The sequence below is a fragment of the Vigna umbellata genome, chromosome 5 (genome assembly GCF_029865625.1).
Source record: "Vigna umbellata cultivar VRB3 chromosome 5, Vumbellata_1.0, whole genome shotgun sequence".
Taxonomy (NCBI): Eukaryota; Viridiplantae; Streptophyta; class Magnoliopsida; order Fabales; family Fabaceae; genus Vigna; species Vigna umbellata.
Window position 1 is genome coordinate 62710760 of NC_142169.1, and position 14485 is coordinate 62725244.

Consider the following 14485-nt stretch of genomic DNA (forward strand, 5'->3'; position numbering starts at 1 on the left):
TCGTGGTGCAGTGCCGCTCTCGTGGTGCAGTGTCGCTCTCGTGATGCAGTGTGTTGCTTCCTCCAGGTGCGTATTCGAATAAACCTTCAAATAAAACCCTAAAATAAAAAAACGTAACCTTTAAACAGAGGTGACATCCTTCAACGGATGTCAACATCCTTCAACGGATGTCAACATCCGTTTAAGGTAAAACGGATGTCGACATTAGTTTTTTTTTAAATGGATGTTGACATCCGTTGAAGGATGTCACCTCCGTTTAAAGGTTACGTTTTTTATTTTAGGGTTTGTTTTATTAGTTTATTCTTTATTTTGAAAATATTTTAATAATTTAATTTAAATGTGTAAGGAAAAGGAAGAAGAAAGAAACTGAGGAGAAGTGAAACGGAGAAGACAAATAGGATTGGAGAGTAAAACAGAAGACAAATTGTTAAACGAGAGATGAAAAGACTAGGTGTAGGAAGTAAAGTAGAAGAACTAGGTTTGAAATAAATTAAAATAATAAAAGTAAAAAATTTTAATCTGAGAATATAATTGGAATTAAAAAAAATTGAAAAAATGTAGGGAGAAAGGTGTGGTGGGGAAGGGAGCAACACCCAATGGTTTCAACCGTGTTGGTAAAAAAAGCCGCCATCTCAAGCCCAAACGTAACAATAAAACAGGGAAACTAAAAGTAAGATTTTAACAGATAAAATTGAGATAAAAAAAACTCAATGTATCGAAGAGGATTTGGATTCTTTTTAATTTTCTACGTCTTTCAAAAATTTGGCTCACGCTCTTTTATTCTGAAGTAAATATTCTAAAATATAATTTTCGGATTATTGTACATGGTAAATACATATATATGTTAGTTGATAGACATATAATTTTATATCACTGTACATGGTATATACATTTCTAAAGACCTTTTATAAAATTTCTTTAAATTCATGGTCTATTCGAACAGTACTGATCTGGAAAGCACAAGGAACACAAGAACCTAACTCATCCCAAACCCTACTTTCTCTCTAAAACTTCACCGTGATAACTTCCACAAAATTTCATTCCAGCCGTTTTTAAAAAAATAAATTAAAAGTATGTGATTCGTAATTTATGATGCCCCATGAAATATTTATCATTGTGAGGAGGGTGAGTAACAGTATGGTGATTGGATATGGTAGGTAACTCAGAAGATGAAGTGCATGTGCTCCAGCAGCTGCTGCTACCATATGCTCCACCATTGGCTCGTCGGACTGTCAGTTAAATGGCCTTGGTAGTTGTCCCCGATTATTGGCCCAACAATGCTGCTGCACACGCTTTTTCTGTTCCTAATATCGGAACAAGAACTTGGTGTTCAAGTCTGAGGAAGAAGGGTGTTCGTGTGACATGTTTTGGAGCATAGATGATGGATATGTTGGTTGCTTGATAGAATCAGTGAGACCCATGCAATTGTAGGAATTTTGTTTGGTGTGTGAGTAGGTAGATTGGGGGGATTACGAAGGGGGAGTGAAAAAGAAAGGCTTTCTCCTAGGAAGAAGGCTTTTGGCGGCTGTTAAGCAAGAAAAAGAAAATTGAGGAATTTCATGTTTACCTCAAGTCTGCCTTTATAAATCTTCACATAACCTGTTCCAAAGAGCAACTTGTCATATCATGTCCCCTTTCATTTAGATTATTTGAATCTAAATCCAATTCTGCATTACAATTATAAAATCGATTCTTCACCCTCCTGTTCCTTAAAATCACTTCTGATTCCTTCATCAACTTGATGTACTTCTTCCTTACCCTCAATAGAGGATGCTTCTCAATAGCTGAGTTACTTCTGTAAGCTTCCTTTAGAATGACTGTACAGGTTTTGTTCCTGAAAGATAGATAAAACATATGGGGATGTCGCTCAAACGCTTTATGCACTTTCTGTGGCAAACCAAAATACTTCTTGAGGCAAAACAACTTCTTCCTCTCGGCTGAATGCTCAACAAAAAGGGAAAGTAGTTCATGAAGAACTCCTACAAGTCTTTTCTCAACTATGTCACTATTTCGATGGAAGCTTGAAATATCATCATAAGGTGAAATATAAGGAAGCTTCTGAAATTCATTTAGCCAGTTCTCAATTTTTGTCCTCAACCGTAAACCCTTTGATGGGTAAAATGGAAATTCAATGGCTTCCATTGGACCCCCAGTGTACAAACCTCTTTTCATGGCATTTTTCTCCATTGCAGAATAAATCTTTTCTCCACTGTCAAGAGTCAACCCTTTCAATCCATCTTCCATCTCTATAAACTTGAAAGATTCATCAAGATTTTGCTCAGGGTACTGCAGAAAATCATTAGGCAACCCCAAATACCACTGCATCCCTTGAATTATCTTCAAAGGTAGCACATTCTCTCTGGTCATCAATATCATCTTCCTCAACCTGGCCTTTAACTCCCCTCTGCATTCTTCATATACTCTCTTCTCATCCTTGTCAATCTCAGCAGCTTCCGGTGTCAACCTGAACCAAGGAAGATTGTATTTGGGACCAGTAAACTCCTCAAAGATGGACGGATATTGCCTCAGAAATCTTGCAACCTTCACGGGCACATCTAACTCTAACCCCCTCTTTGACACAGTGGAGATAGGAATGCACCCATTGGGATCCCGGACAATGCAGTTTTTCAGGGCAATGATAGGCTTGAGCTGAATGGACTCATGGATGTGCTCAATTGAGTCAAAGTACGAATCCTTTTTCCATTTCATATACACATTCACATAACTGTACCTCTGGAAGTTCAAGAAGGGAAGACTCTGGACCTTGTATTTATAGGAGAGTTTAACTGCTTTGGCTGTAGATTTCTTAAAGTTGAAAATCATGGAGAGAAAACTTCAAGGAAAAGTTTCTAATGAGATGAACGATGAAGCTAATAAAAATATATGGGTTTGTGATTGAAAACTACTCCTTGAGAGAGCGCATTATTATTGACTAGGAAGAGAGAGAAAGAGGGCTAGACCTGATGAAGATTAAGGAAAAGGTAATGATCAGGTAAAAATTAGAACAAAAGAACAAACCTCTATAACAATAATGGAACTATGATCGCAAAATAGTTAACAAACATGATGCACATTCCAAACAGAGCCAAAGCCTAGAAGCAATTGTCAGCTAACAGAGGAAATACTACACGTTAATTCTTCCTTTCAAAGCTCCACCATATTAAACTACTCCGTTCAGCCCTCTCATCTTCACTATGTAAACAACACCAGAATTTTCTTTATCCAGAAAAAGTATACTACTTCACCAAACTCATTTCTATGTATTGAACCATTCAAAATTTCTGCACCATTAAAACAAGTAACTCTACACTTAATTCTTCACCAAACAGCATGTACTCATTTTTTCTGAACTAAAAACAGCAAGCTAAAACAGCAACTATTTCTACTCTTAAATCTGGACCAAAAACAATTATTGAGTCAGCTCTACAAACTGAATTTCAGAAACCAAGTCCCAGCAGTAGACGTTAATCCCAAGGTATCATTCAATTTAGCAACACGCATAAATGAAGTAAATAACATCCAGGATTCATCCAATTAAAACCACTATGAGGAAAGCTAGAAATTACACCCTCAACTACTGCCCGTTTAATTAAAGTAAAAAAAAAAAAAAATTTCCTAAGTAGGCTAGAATCAAATCTGCACCGGCAGATTTCTAGACTTCACGTTTCAAGGTTCGAAACTGTTTTTTTCTTTTTCTTTTTACATCTAAACCTCACTGCCCCAAGGCCAATAAAACACTTATTTCATACATGAACTTTCAATCCAAAGATATGCATTTGATTAGATATACCACCATTTATTGCACCAATTAGATAATAAGTCAGAATAATAAAACCAGAGAATACTTCCTAAGAGGAATAATGGCTGCATCAATTTTATAGGGAAATAAATACAACAATACTAGATAGCGAATTTCAAGTGAAAAGGTCATATGAGATATATCAAGCAGGTATCAACCCACGAAGAAGCACATATGCACTGGATGAGGCAGGGCTTACCAACTAGGGCCAACAAGTAATACTCAGGTGGACACCACTGTCACCATAACCCCTATATCCTATTCAGTTTTGGCTTTATTGCAACAGTTTGGCATGATTTACTATTTGAATCAGAATAGAGGCAGTAAGGCATGGCCAATATACTCACCACAATTACTGCATACTGCTCCCAATACCAGTATACGTATACTTCTCAGCCCACTGACCAACTGTATTATTCTAAAAACCCAAAATTCAATACTTAGAAGATCCATTTATGAGATACCAGGTTGGTGTATGTATCACTTTTCAAGTCTGCACCATAGGTCCTACTAGGAAACTCATTTATACTACATTCTACCTCACTATGCTTAATTAACTAAGGTTTATATTGTTGGGTCTATCGAGAAGGAAGTTCACCGGAGAAATACAAACACCAATGACATCTGAGCCCAACCATATGAGGGATTGACACCACTCTTTACCAAAAACCTTAAGGTTATGGGTTAATGGGTCTTTTACCTTTATATAATATGCTCTACTTTCTCATTTCTATCCAACGTGGGACTGACTCACACTTGGATTTCCAACATATATATATATATATATATATATATATATATATATATATATATATATATATATATATATATATATATGCTGAATTAGGTACCGTAACCAACTCTGCAGGGATTCTCCATCTCAGTCAGAAATTCCTAGCACCTTGAGTGTATACATCTAACTCCAATTTTCTAACCACATTTCTGCTATACTATACTATTCTCCCTATCAGACCAGTCAATTGCACTCACTCAATATTTACATACCTTAAAGCATTACTATACCCTGTCTATTTGGCTAACTACCAACTCTGCATAACATCCTTCCTTTCACAGATTCTTTCATAAGTCACAGCCAAAATGAATCACAATCACCCATTAAAATTCACTCTTATCAATTCTAACAACCTACCAAGTCAGACGTATAGTTCAATAGCTAAAAGGCAGGCCTCCACATAACAAGTCTAAACTGCTACCAAGTATATAAACAACTGATGATCAAAGTTCGACTGCCATATGAGTTTGTAAGGTTGATTAATAATAGCCTTAATTACTTCTAAGCACACTAGCCACCACACCTGTTAGTTACCGTATCAGCCCCTGTATCAATTGCATCAAGTATTTCCCACGGTTCTCTAAACTTTACACTATATCAGATAGCACCTTAAACATCTAAAGGAAAACTAATTAACCTAGAGAAAGAAAGACTATTCCAAGTCTCGTTCTATTCATAATCGGCGTTATATGTTTTCCAAACTAGAAACCTACTCAGATGCTTAGACACACCACCACCAGCTTACCTCACGGTTTGACCATCAACCAAACCCCTGTTTAATCCCTTCCCTTCACCAACCTAACAACAAGACTGTTTCAAAATCACTAAAACAGAAGGGATGTAATTCTGCACCAGAAACCAGTGTGTGAAAATTAATTGCTACTATCTTACTAGTCATACGAAAACCTAACCCTTCATATCAGCAAGTTGATTGTTTTTGCTGAGTAGAATGAGAATATAAATATACCACACGTTGCACAAGACAGACATTCTTTCGGACCAGCAAAGTTTGCATTAGGGGCTTAATATTCTCGTACATATTTCATGCTGAAAGGATTTTTCGGAATATATAAACAAAGTACAATATGGTTCATGTCCACTAACACTTTTCATTGTCACTATCAATTACACCCCATATAAACCATAAGTAATCCAAGTGAGAAAAAGTTATCGGAAAATGGAGAATTTGAGTCTAAAAGCAACAGTGGAACAAAAGAATCCAACAAATTAATATTAAGTTACTTGCTAAGAATTTTGATTACATTTACATGCCAACCATTCTAGTAAAAAGCCAAATGAGCCTACCTTAGTTCGAGCCCGGCGTTCGCTGGTACTTTAATTGTGCAATCTAGATTAGTTCAGCCGGTGCAAACACGGATCTCTGCTTCTTCGCTTCCTGGGCCAAAAGCAGTGCAGTCTCTGACTTGGTCTTAGAATCGTAAGTTTCAGCTCGTTCCCTTTATTATTCTACCACTACAATGCACGCCAAACATCATCAACCCTGACCAACATGTCTTCTGAATTCATTAAGAGACATCTACTTTTATTAAAGTTTCTGTAGATAAATGGAATCAAGCGTAAATGGACAAAGTGTACCTCTGAAGAAGCCACGAACCTGCGATACTCTTAACAGAAAGGGCAAAGTGAGAAATTAATGGGAAAGTGAAAAGAAATTTTCAAAAGCCAAAGAGGACAAAGGAAAAACCATTACCAATTGGAAGCTGCGATTGACAGCTGAATATTCGAAGAGAGAAATGGAGAGAAATTGGAAGCTGCTATTAACACAGGGCAAAGAAAGCTATTTTACAGAGATGAAGATTTGAAAAGAAATGTTGGGGAGCGAGCAGAACAAGAGAGAGGAGTGACAAATTTTAGCTTCGGAAGAATGAAAAAGGGGATTTGTGAAAAAATAAGGACAGAAATGAAATTCAGCGAGCTTCATTGAAAAACCCCAGACACTTAAACCTGTTTAAACCGACATGCTACGTAAAGATGAATTTAACTGGATTTAAAAATAAAATTTGTTTTATTACTTTTAAAAGAATGTGTTTTTGAAAATGTAATTAGTCAAAATTTGTACGTAATTTAATTGAAGTGATAGATAATTTTTTTTAATAAATAATAAAAATAATTTATCAAATTACTCTTAATAATAAAAGTAACATGAAATAATTTTTAGATAAATGAAATTTTCTTTTTTTAAATTGTTATCCAATAATTTTTTTAAAAAAACTAATAATAGTAATAAATAAAAAGTAAATGGTAAAAAAAATATTTAAATATAAATTATTATAGTATATTATTATTCTTTATTCTTTATTATTTATTATTATTATTATAATAAGTCTGAAATGCATTAAAATAAAAAATCGATTCTCATATTCGAATGGATTCTCCCACTTATGGAATTGGTTCCTTTTTTATGAGATTGATTCTCATCTCACACGAACCACTCCAAAGTTCATACCGTTTAATAATGTATTGTTGGATGCACACTAAATCAATCTCTTCACACCTAAAAGTTAGTTACTACACATTTAATTTAATTTTGCTCTAGCCAAGTTGGTTGTTTTCTTTTCTTGGTTCCTAGGCAGCCACGCTTCAAGGTTTTGTGTCCATCAAAAACACTTTGCAAGCAAGATAAGAGCTTTACTCTTTCTTTTGATGTTACTATGATATTGCATTTGCCGCCAACCCAATACTTTTTTATGGCATCACATTCTCCGCGATTTCTATCACTCACCCGAAGGGCCTTTTCTTCGTCTTCTTCTTCCTCTCTAGGAGGGGTTTCTATGGTTCAAGGAGCTTCAAGAGGAATTGGCCTTGAATTTGTGAGATTTTTTCCTTTCTTTTCTTACTTCTGCATCACCCATTGCTTTCATACAATCTGGGCATGCCCACATTGTCGAAATTTTATCTTAGTGTCTGCATCGTAGTATCAGAAAGAGGAGAAATTGCTTTTCGCCTTTAAGCTTTTTACTTCTCTAAGTATTAAACCAGTAATTACTGTAATTGGGCCCTTAAATATAGTTATACAAGAGACATTAGGATGCTCAACCCATATAGATATAGCAAATATTGTCATTGTAGTTAATTTATGGTACATTTCAAAAGCAGAAGAAGTCTGTTTTAGTTTATCCATTTTTCTTAAGAGCCCAATATCAATGAATTAATTACAAGTTAATGATTTTTTTCTAGAATGACAACTGACCTTTCCATAATCTTCAGCAGTGTCGTGCAATCTGTACAGTATATTTGTTTATTAATAAGGCTACGCAATTTGTTGTTTTGGCAAACAGATAATACATGAACTTAATTTTTCATTTGAAAAGCTTAAAGCAATCTGTGATGGCTTATCCTTTGATTCGCCTCCACTGGCTCCACATGTCAGTGGAGTTATCAAGAATCTTGGTTGTGACATTTATCAATTCTTTTTCTGAAACAGTTTTAACACTGCTTTCAGTTTCTTCCATCTGCAGGTAAAACAACTTCTAGAGAACGATGATAAAGAGCGTGTTATTGCTACTTGCCGTAATCCTAGTGCATCAACTGGGCTTATCCATCTGAAAGATAAATTTGCTGATCGACTTAGAATTTTGCCATTGGATTTGACTGTTGAAAGTTCAATTGAGGTTTGCTTCCTTTCCCTAAATCGTTTTCCTCTTCATTTGCTCCGACATAATCATAGCTTAAGATTTTAGACACCAAGAGGAAACTTCAAGCCTTTTTTGTTCTTCCTTTCTTCCCAGTCTCTGTGCATTTTTAAGGTTACCTAGTTACAGGGTTAGATGGTAGGTTCTGTGAAGGTCAATATAGATATTATAAAAACACTATTTAAACCTAAATGGTATTGCACATGTCCATCCTTATCTTTTTGTCAGCTTCAATATAGGAGCTAGAGTTAAGGGAAAATTAGCAAATCTGATGGCCTTTTCTTTCTAAGACTGATGTTAGGAAATTCAACTGTTATCACCTGTTATTGTTATTAAGGATGGATGTTATGTTATGGAGGCATGCCACGATTTGTATTTTAAGGGGAATGGGTTGTGGTGATAGATGAGGGTGGGTGGGTGCAATTTTCATTTTTGACCGTGTTTACATTCAAAAACATAATTAATGAAATTATAGTTCCTGATTATGAGTTCAGACAGTTCACTGTTGGATTTAAATAATTCCAAACTCGTTAGTGACTTAAGATCTGTATATTCATAATATTTCAGGCATCTGCTTTGTCAATAAAAGATACATATGGCCGTCTAAACCTTCTCATTAATGCGTCTGGCATTCTTTCAATACCTGAGATAATTCATCCAGGTAAAAACTAACATGTTTCTTTCTTTGGTATTGCACTAATAATATCCACTGCCTACAGTAGCATACTGTAAGTTTTAAGGTCCTAAAATCTCTGATTGCTGTATAAGCTTTTCTGCTCATGTATCCCCCAGCCCCTCTAAAGGAAAAAAAATAAACTGAAGGGTAAAATATGGAAAGATAAAGAACAAATTATTAGCAGATTTATGTAAAACGGGAAGAAAAGAATTTGCTCCTACAAAGAAGGAAGTGTAAATGGAGACTAGTAATATTAAACTATGAGCTAAATTAGAGAGCTATTATCTTGTTTTGAGTTTATGCTTCTTACAAATACCAGGCAGCTGATTATATTAGTTATCTGTACAAGTACAGAAACAACACTGAACAAAGTGGAGAAATCATCTTTGATGCTTGCTTATGAGGTTAACGCAGTGGGTCCAATCTTAGTTATCAAGGTAACATCAATCCAATTTTCATTCCAGAAGTTATTTATTTATCTATTAATGATGGTTTTAGAAGTAAATTTCTTTATGTGTGAGGCGTTATTCATGATTAAAAAAACCTATTTCGCACCATATTGAGGCCCAATAAGCTCCATCCTGCATTTGTGTAATTCACTCAGTTATGTAATTCATTCCTTCCATAGCAGACAAAATATTACCGATTGTCCACAATAATTTTTCTTTAAATATTACCTTATTTTTGTAATTTTATGCAATAATTACAACATTGGCATTTATCCTTGTTTGTGTCTATGTTCGTTAGTGTTCCTTTATCTTTGATTAATGTATGAATATGTCTTCAATAATTTGAGTCAATAATTTTTATCCAATTCTGTCAATTTTAAAACCAGCACATGTGGCCTCTTCTAAAAGTGGGAGGTGGCAATGGAACTGGAAGAAGTACTGCAGTTGTGGCTAGTTTGAGTGCAAGGGTTGCATCTATTGGGGACAATCGTCTTGGTGGCTGGCATTCTTATCGATCTTCAAAGGCTGCTCTTAATCAATGTATGACTTCGTTATTATTGTTATTATCTTTGTCATGAGATTTTCAATATTATAAGTCTAACTCATTGAATCTTACATATGCCTCTGATTATGGTACTACTAAACACATAATCAAGTCCTGTACTAGTGTATTAGAACTATTACACATGACTCATCCAATGTCACCTACAAGGATCTGGCATGATCCAACTGTTCATCATGAATCCTGCAAATCTTCGGATTTCCGTAACATTCTACAATGCTACAACTGCAATTATCATCTAAAAGCACACACTATGTTCTGTTACACTGATCACTTTGGATGCTGATGACAAGGCATTTCTTCAGTTTGACAGTGTATGCGTGTAATTCTAATAAATACTTGTTCTGCATTGGCGGAGAAGTATAAATCAAATGATTTTGCAATTGTAGAAGCTGTTTGAAATGGTAATATTTACAATCTTCACCCTTTAATTCCAACAGTATCGAAGACTGTCTCCTTGGAATTCGCAAGAAAGAAGGATCCAATTACATGCATTCTACTGCATCCTGGTACGGTTGACACAGATCTCTCTAAGCCTTTTCAGAGAAATATTCCCCCAGACAGGATCTTCAGCAAAGAATTCTCAGTCCAGAAGCTGCTTAGCATCATTAACAATGTGAAGAGCCATGACAATGGCAAGTTCTTTGCCTGGGATGGTCAAGAAATACCCTGGTAACCTGTCATAACATATAAGAAATATATCGATAAGAACCACAGCTACTCTAAAGACAAAATAGTATTTCATAAAATTCATTGATTCATGGATGTTTGTGGAATATGAAAGAAAGATAGATACTTTTTTCTTCACTTCGAAAAGGGTTTGTATTATATTTGCAATGCAATCACTAAAGTAAATAAAATTCTTCACTTTTACTTTCAGTCATTTGATGGCCTGTTATCGTGTTCTGATACCTACTCTCAATGTATATCATCTTTTTTTATTATACAATATAACAATGAACTCAATAGTTGAAACGAGAATTGAAACATAACTACTAAGTTTTAACCGAGTAAAAAGTGAAAGGTAAACAATTGATAATCCAATGTCATAAAAGAATAAAAGAAAAAAAGATAAAAAGAAAAAGTAGTGTTTGAATTATGGTGTGTAAAATAAGATTTAATCAAGTTCTAAGTACCTCATTAAATTGAATATTGTCAATTATGTCCCTTATCTAACTTTTTTATTTTATTAAGTTCTCAAAATATTTTTATTTTTGAATTCAACTCAGTTTTCTTTCTCTTATATTCTCCAATACACTTGTTAATTCGTCTTTAGAGAGGACATGTGCAATCACATCCATGACCGTCAGATCAAATTATAGATAACTTAGACAAAATTAAAAAATATTTTAAATACTTAATAACTTCTTCTAATAAAAATTTAATTAAAAGTATTTAAATTCATTAGATACTTTAAACTTAATATGTATTGAAATAATATTGATTAACAGGTTTAAATCCTAATTATTTCAATAGAACTTTAGAGAATAATCAGGTAAGTTCATGTACAATATGTTAGTCTCTTTTTTAATGTTAAATAATCACCATTTATATTATGATAAAAAAAGGTAATATTCTTCTTATGTCATCTCAAAGTTGAATATACATTGGTTTGATTTCAAGCCAAAAAAAAAAGGTAATATTCTTCTTATGTCTTCTTCTTATTACAACATGTATGAAACTCTTTATGATATGATGGTGTTGTAAAAAGGCAATAACTATAAATTAACTATTTTCTTTTTATTTTTTTCTAACAATTAAACTGTTTAAATTACTTACTAAAGATTAATTTTGTAGGTAACATCTCCGATATTTTTCATATAAATAAATTTATATATATATATATATATATATATATATATATATATATATAAGTAAATATCTCCAATTTAACCAACTCAAAATTACATCCACCTACAAAGTAATATTTTATTAATAATAAACTCATAATGTGAGTAATCTCTCATAATAGATGTTCTAAAGTTGCTAATAAACTCTTTAGCTTAGTTGATTGAAAATGTCTTGGTAATTTTTATCATATCTATATTGAAAAGTGTTTTAGAAAAATAGTGAATTATGGAAGGGTATATATGTTTGGATTTAAGTTTAGTAAACAGTTTTATAAATTTAAATCCATAATATTGAATTGTAATGCACCAAACGAAGAAAAAAAAACGTGTTTGCTTGTTTACAGTAAAGTACATTTTATTAAGTTTAATTTAAAATTGTTCGTTATGATTTAATCAAGTTATAAATTTTCTACGTTACTTCTGATTAATCTGTTTAATGCTAAGTCCTTTATTAGTTTTTTAGAAACCACTTTTACTATACCATATTTAAGTTACTTTTATTAATGGGCATAAACTGTTTCAGAATAACATAAATAGTTTAATTGTTATGTGTGTTATTTTAATTTCTGAAATAGTTACTTCACATTTCACATCTATAAAATAGAAAATGGAATCAACATTTCTTAATAAACCTTGGAATAAGTAAAGATTCAACACAAGACAAGATCAATGGCTACTCTAATCGGTGCAAATGATTCTTCTCCCATTGAAGACGCTCAAAATATCAAGAATGCATGCAAAGGTTATATTTTTCCAATTTTATGTTTCTTTATGTAACTTTTATGGTGCATATATAGTATGCTTCTCTTGCACAATATACACATACATCACCATACTATATGTCTCAATGAGAAAAATCAATATATTAACCATACTTTTTTTCAAAAATCTCTTCAAAAAATTAAGTAAAAAAAATCATAAATATTAAACTTAAAGTTTTTTTTATATATATAGAAATATTGTGTAAGATCTTTTATTTGAACAAACTAACTTTATATATCACGTTCATGAGTGTAGAAACTAACTTGTGAAGACATCTAAGCATGTTTTGTTTCCAATAATGCATGATTCACAGGATTGGGGACAGATGAAGCAACCCTTATATTCATACTGGCACACCGAAATGTTAGTGAAAGGAAGCTTGTGAGGGAGGCTTATGAAGAAATTTATCATGAAGATCTTATCCAACAACTCAAATCTGAACTTTCAGGAAGTTTTCAGGTCAAACTATATTACAATTCATTGCATTATAGTTTTTTAAATATAGGTGCAAGATGAAGTAACTTGATCATTATCTTTTTCATTTTGAATAACATCAAACTTTTTGGATACATGTATCTGATAACTGACATTGTCATTGGTAAATATGATACCTGAATTAAAATCAGAGAGGTATTTGCAATTGGACGATGGATCCAGCCGAAAGAGATGCTGCATTCATTAAGGAAACACTGAAAAAGGAGTATGTGGATTACAAAGTAATTATTGAGATTGCTTGCACAAGAACTTCTGAAGAGTTTTTGGCTGTGAAGCGTTCATACCAACTCCTGTACAAGCATTGTCTCGAAGAAGATGTGGCCTCCAAAACAATTGGTGATATTCGTAGAGTAAGTCCAATTTTACAACAAAGCATTGTCATGCTTTTATGAATTTTGCTCTTGTCTTATGATTCCTTTATATGCAGTTGTTGGTTGCAGTTGTAAGCATACATAGGTATGAAGGAGAGGAGTATGACGAGAGTCTGGCCCATTTGGAAGCAAACATTCTCCATGATGCAATTGAGAAGAAGGCTTTCAATGATGAAGAAATCATAAGAATTTTATGCACAAGAAGCAAGAAGCAGCTATCTGCAACTTTTAGTACCTTCAGAAACACTTATGGCACAACAATCACCAAGGTAATATGTTGTGTTTATTCCATTTAGTTTTGCTCTTGAAGATTAGCAAACTCATAAAGTATATGAAAGTAACCATACATTGGCATTCTTGTGCAAATTTGTAGGGATTATCATCTGATCCAAGTGATGGATACATGGTAACACTGCGTACTACCATTCGTTGCATTAAGAACCCTAGAAGATACTTGGCAAAGGTAGCAATAGAGTCATCAAATTCTCTAGTTTATGGTTTATGTTAAATAAGTTGTATTGATGATGTATTCACTGAATTAATTAGGTGTTAGGGTACGCCTTGAATGATTTGATAGCTGAAGAGAATGCATTGAGCCGTGTTATCATCACTCGAGCAGAGAAGGATTTAAATGAAATCAGTGACATTTACTTCAAGAGAAATGGTGTCACACTTCATAATTCTGTGGCCAAGAAGACATCAGGAAATTACAAGACTTTTCTTCTTGCTTTGTTAAGAAAAAATTCAGTTTAATCTATTTATGTTTAGGGTTGGCATGAGTTCATAAAATTATGTTTATCTTTAATCCACTCTGTTAAATAAATTATCAAATCATTATCTTCAGTTGAATAAAATTTATTAATCTTTCTTTGTCCATTTTCTGGTAACATTTTCCACCATTCCAGTATTTTCAAGTCCTCAAGAACATGTTCATCAATTATATAAGAATTATATAAGTAAATCACTTTTTTCTAATAATAATCGTAAGATGGCATATTTTATATTTATTTGATATATAATACAAAGGCAAGATGGTGATAAAAAAAATTTTATTTTTCAAAAATTAAAAAATAAA

At 33.2% G+C, this 14485-nt stretch overlaps 3 protein-coding genes across 10 annotated transcripts; 2 read left to right on the forward strand and 1 right to left on the reverse strand.

Moving 5' to 3' along the window:
• Window positions 1-863: 863 nt before the first annotated feature.
• On the reverse strand, window positions 864-6557 carry WTF9 (Ubiquitin carboxyl-terminal hydrolase family protein). Of its 8 annotated transcripts, none has more exons than XM_047326933.2 (4): window positions 6304-6557; window positions 6189-6207; window positions 5898-6065; window positions 864-2960 (listed from the first exon to the last, which is right to left on the reverse strand). In XM_047326933.2, the coding sequence occupies exon 4, from the start codon at window positions 2821-2823 to the stop codon at window positions 1591-1593; it is 1233 nt and encodes a 410-aa protein (XP_047182889.1). In that variant the 5' UTR covers window positions 2824-2960; window positions 5898-6065; window positions 6189-6207; window positions 6304-6557; the 3' UTR covers window positions 864-1590. The 8 variants fall into 8 exon arrangements, with proteins under 8 accessions (XP_047182889.1, XP_047182891.1, XP_087947510.1 ...); XM_047326935.2 differs by having other exon boundaries at window positions 5898-6093; XM_088091384.1 differs by having other exon boundaries at window positions 5898-6106.
• Window positions 6558-7155: 598 nt separating this feature from the next.
• Window positions 7156-10811, forward strand: LOC124849088 (NAD(P)-binding Rossmann-fold superfamily protein). Its single transcript, XM_047326947.2, has 6 exons — window positions 7156-7423; window positions 8072-8224; window positions 8813-8906; window positions 9276-9358; window positions 9757-9910; window positions 10373-10811. Exons 1-6 carry the CDS (start codon window positions 7265-7267, stop codon window positions 10606-10608), a joined length of 879 nt encoding a protein of 292 aa, XP_047182903.2. The 5' UTR covers window positions 7156-7264; the 3' UTR covers window positions 10609-10811.
• Window positions 10812-12451: 1640 nt separating this feature from the next.
• Window positions 12452-14163, forward strand: LOC124849089 (annexin D8). The gene is made up of 6 exons (XM_047326949.2): window positions 12452-12524; window positions 12858-13003; window positions 13171-13389; window positions 13467-13679; window positions 13784-13873; window positions 13957-14163. The coding sequence occupies exons 1-6, from the start codon at window positions 12452-12454 to the stop codon at window positions 14161-14163; spliced, it is 948 nt and encodes a 315-aa protein (XP_047182905.1).
• The last annotated feature ends 322 nt before the right edge of the window (window positions 14164-14485 follow it).

What these genes read in the sequence shown, in the direction of transcription:
- WTF9 (XM_047326933.2), bottom strand. Translation starts at nt 2,823, where the DNA reads ATGATTTTCAACTTTAAGAAATCTACAGCCAAAGCAGTTAAACTCTCC.
- LOC124849088 (XM_047326947.2), top strand. Translation starts at nt 7,265, where the DNA reads ATGATATTGCATTTGCCGCCAACCCAATACTTTTTTATGGCATCACAT. An exon ending in CTGTTGAAAGTTCAATTGAG is followed by an intron (nt 8,225 to 8,812) that starts GTTTGCTTCCTT and finishes ATAATATTTCAG; the next exon opens with GCATCTGCTTTGTCAATAAA. An exon ending in ACCTGAGATAATTCATCCAG is followed by an intron (nt 8,907 to 9,275) that starts GTAAAAACTAAC and finishes GTACAAGTACAG; the next exon opens with AAACAACACTGAACAAAGTG.
- LOC124849089 (XM_047326949.2), top strand. Translation starts at nt 12,452, where the DNA reads ATGGCTACTCTAATCGGTGCAAATGATTCTTCTCCCATTGAAGACGCT. An exon ending in TATCAAGAATGCATGCAAAG is followed by an intron (nt 12,525 to 12,857) that starts GTTATATTTTTC and finishes CATGATTCACAG; the next exon opens with GATTGGGGACAGATGAAGCA. An exon ending in CAATTGGTGATATTCGTAGA is followed by an intron (nt 13,390 to 13,466) that starts GTAAGTCCAATT and finishes CTTTATATGCAG; the next exon opens with TTGTTGGTTGCAGTTGTAAG.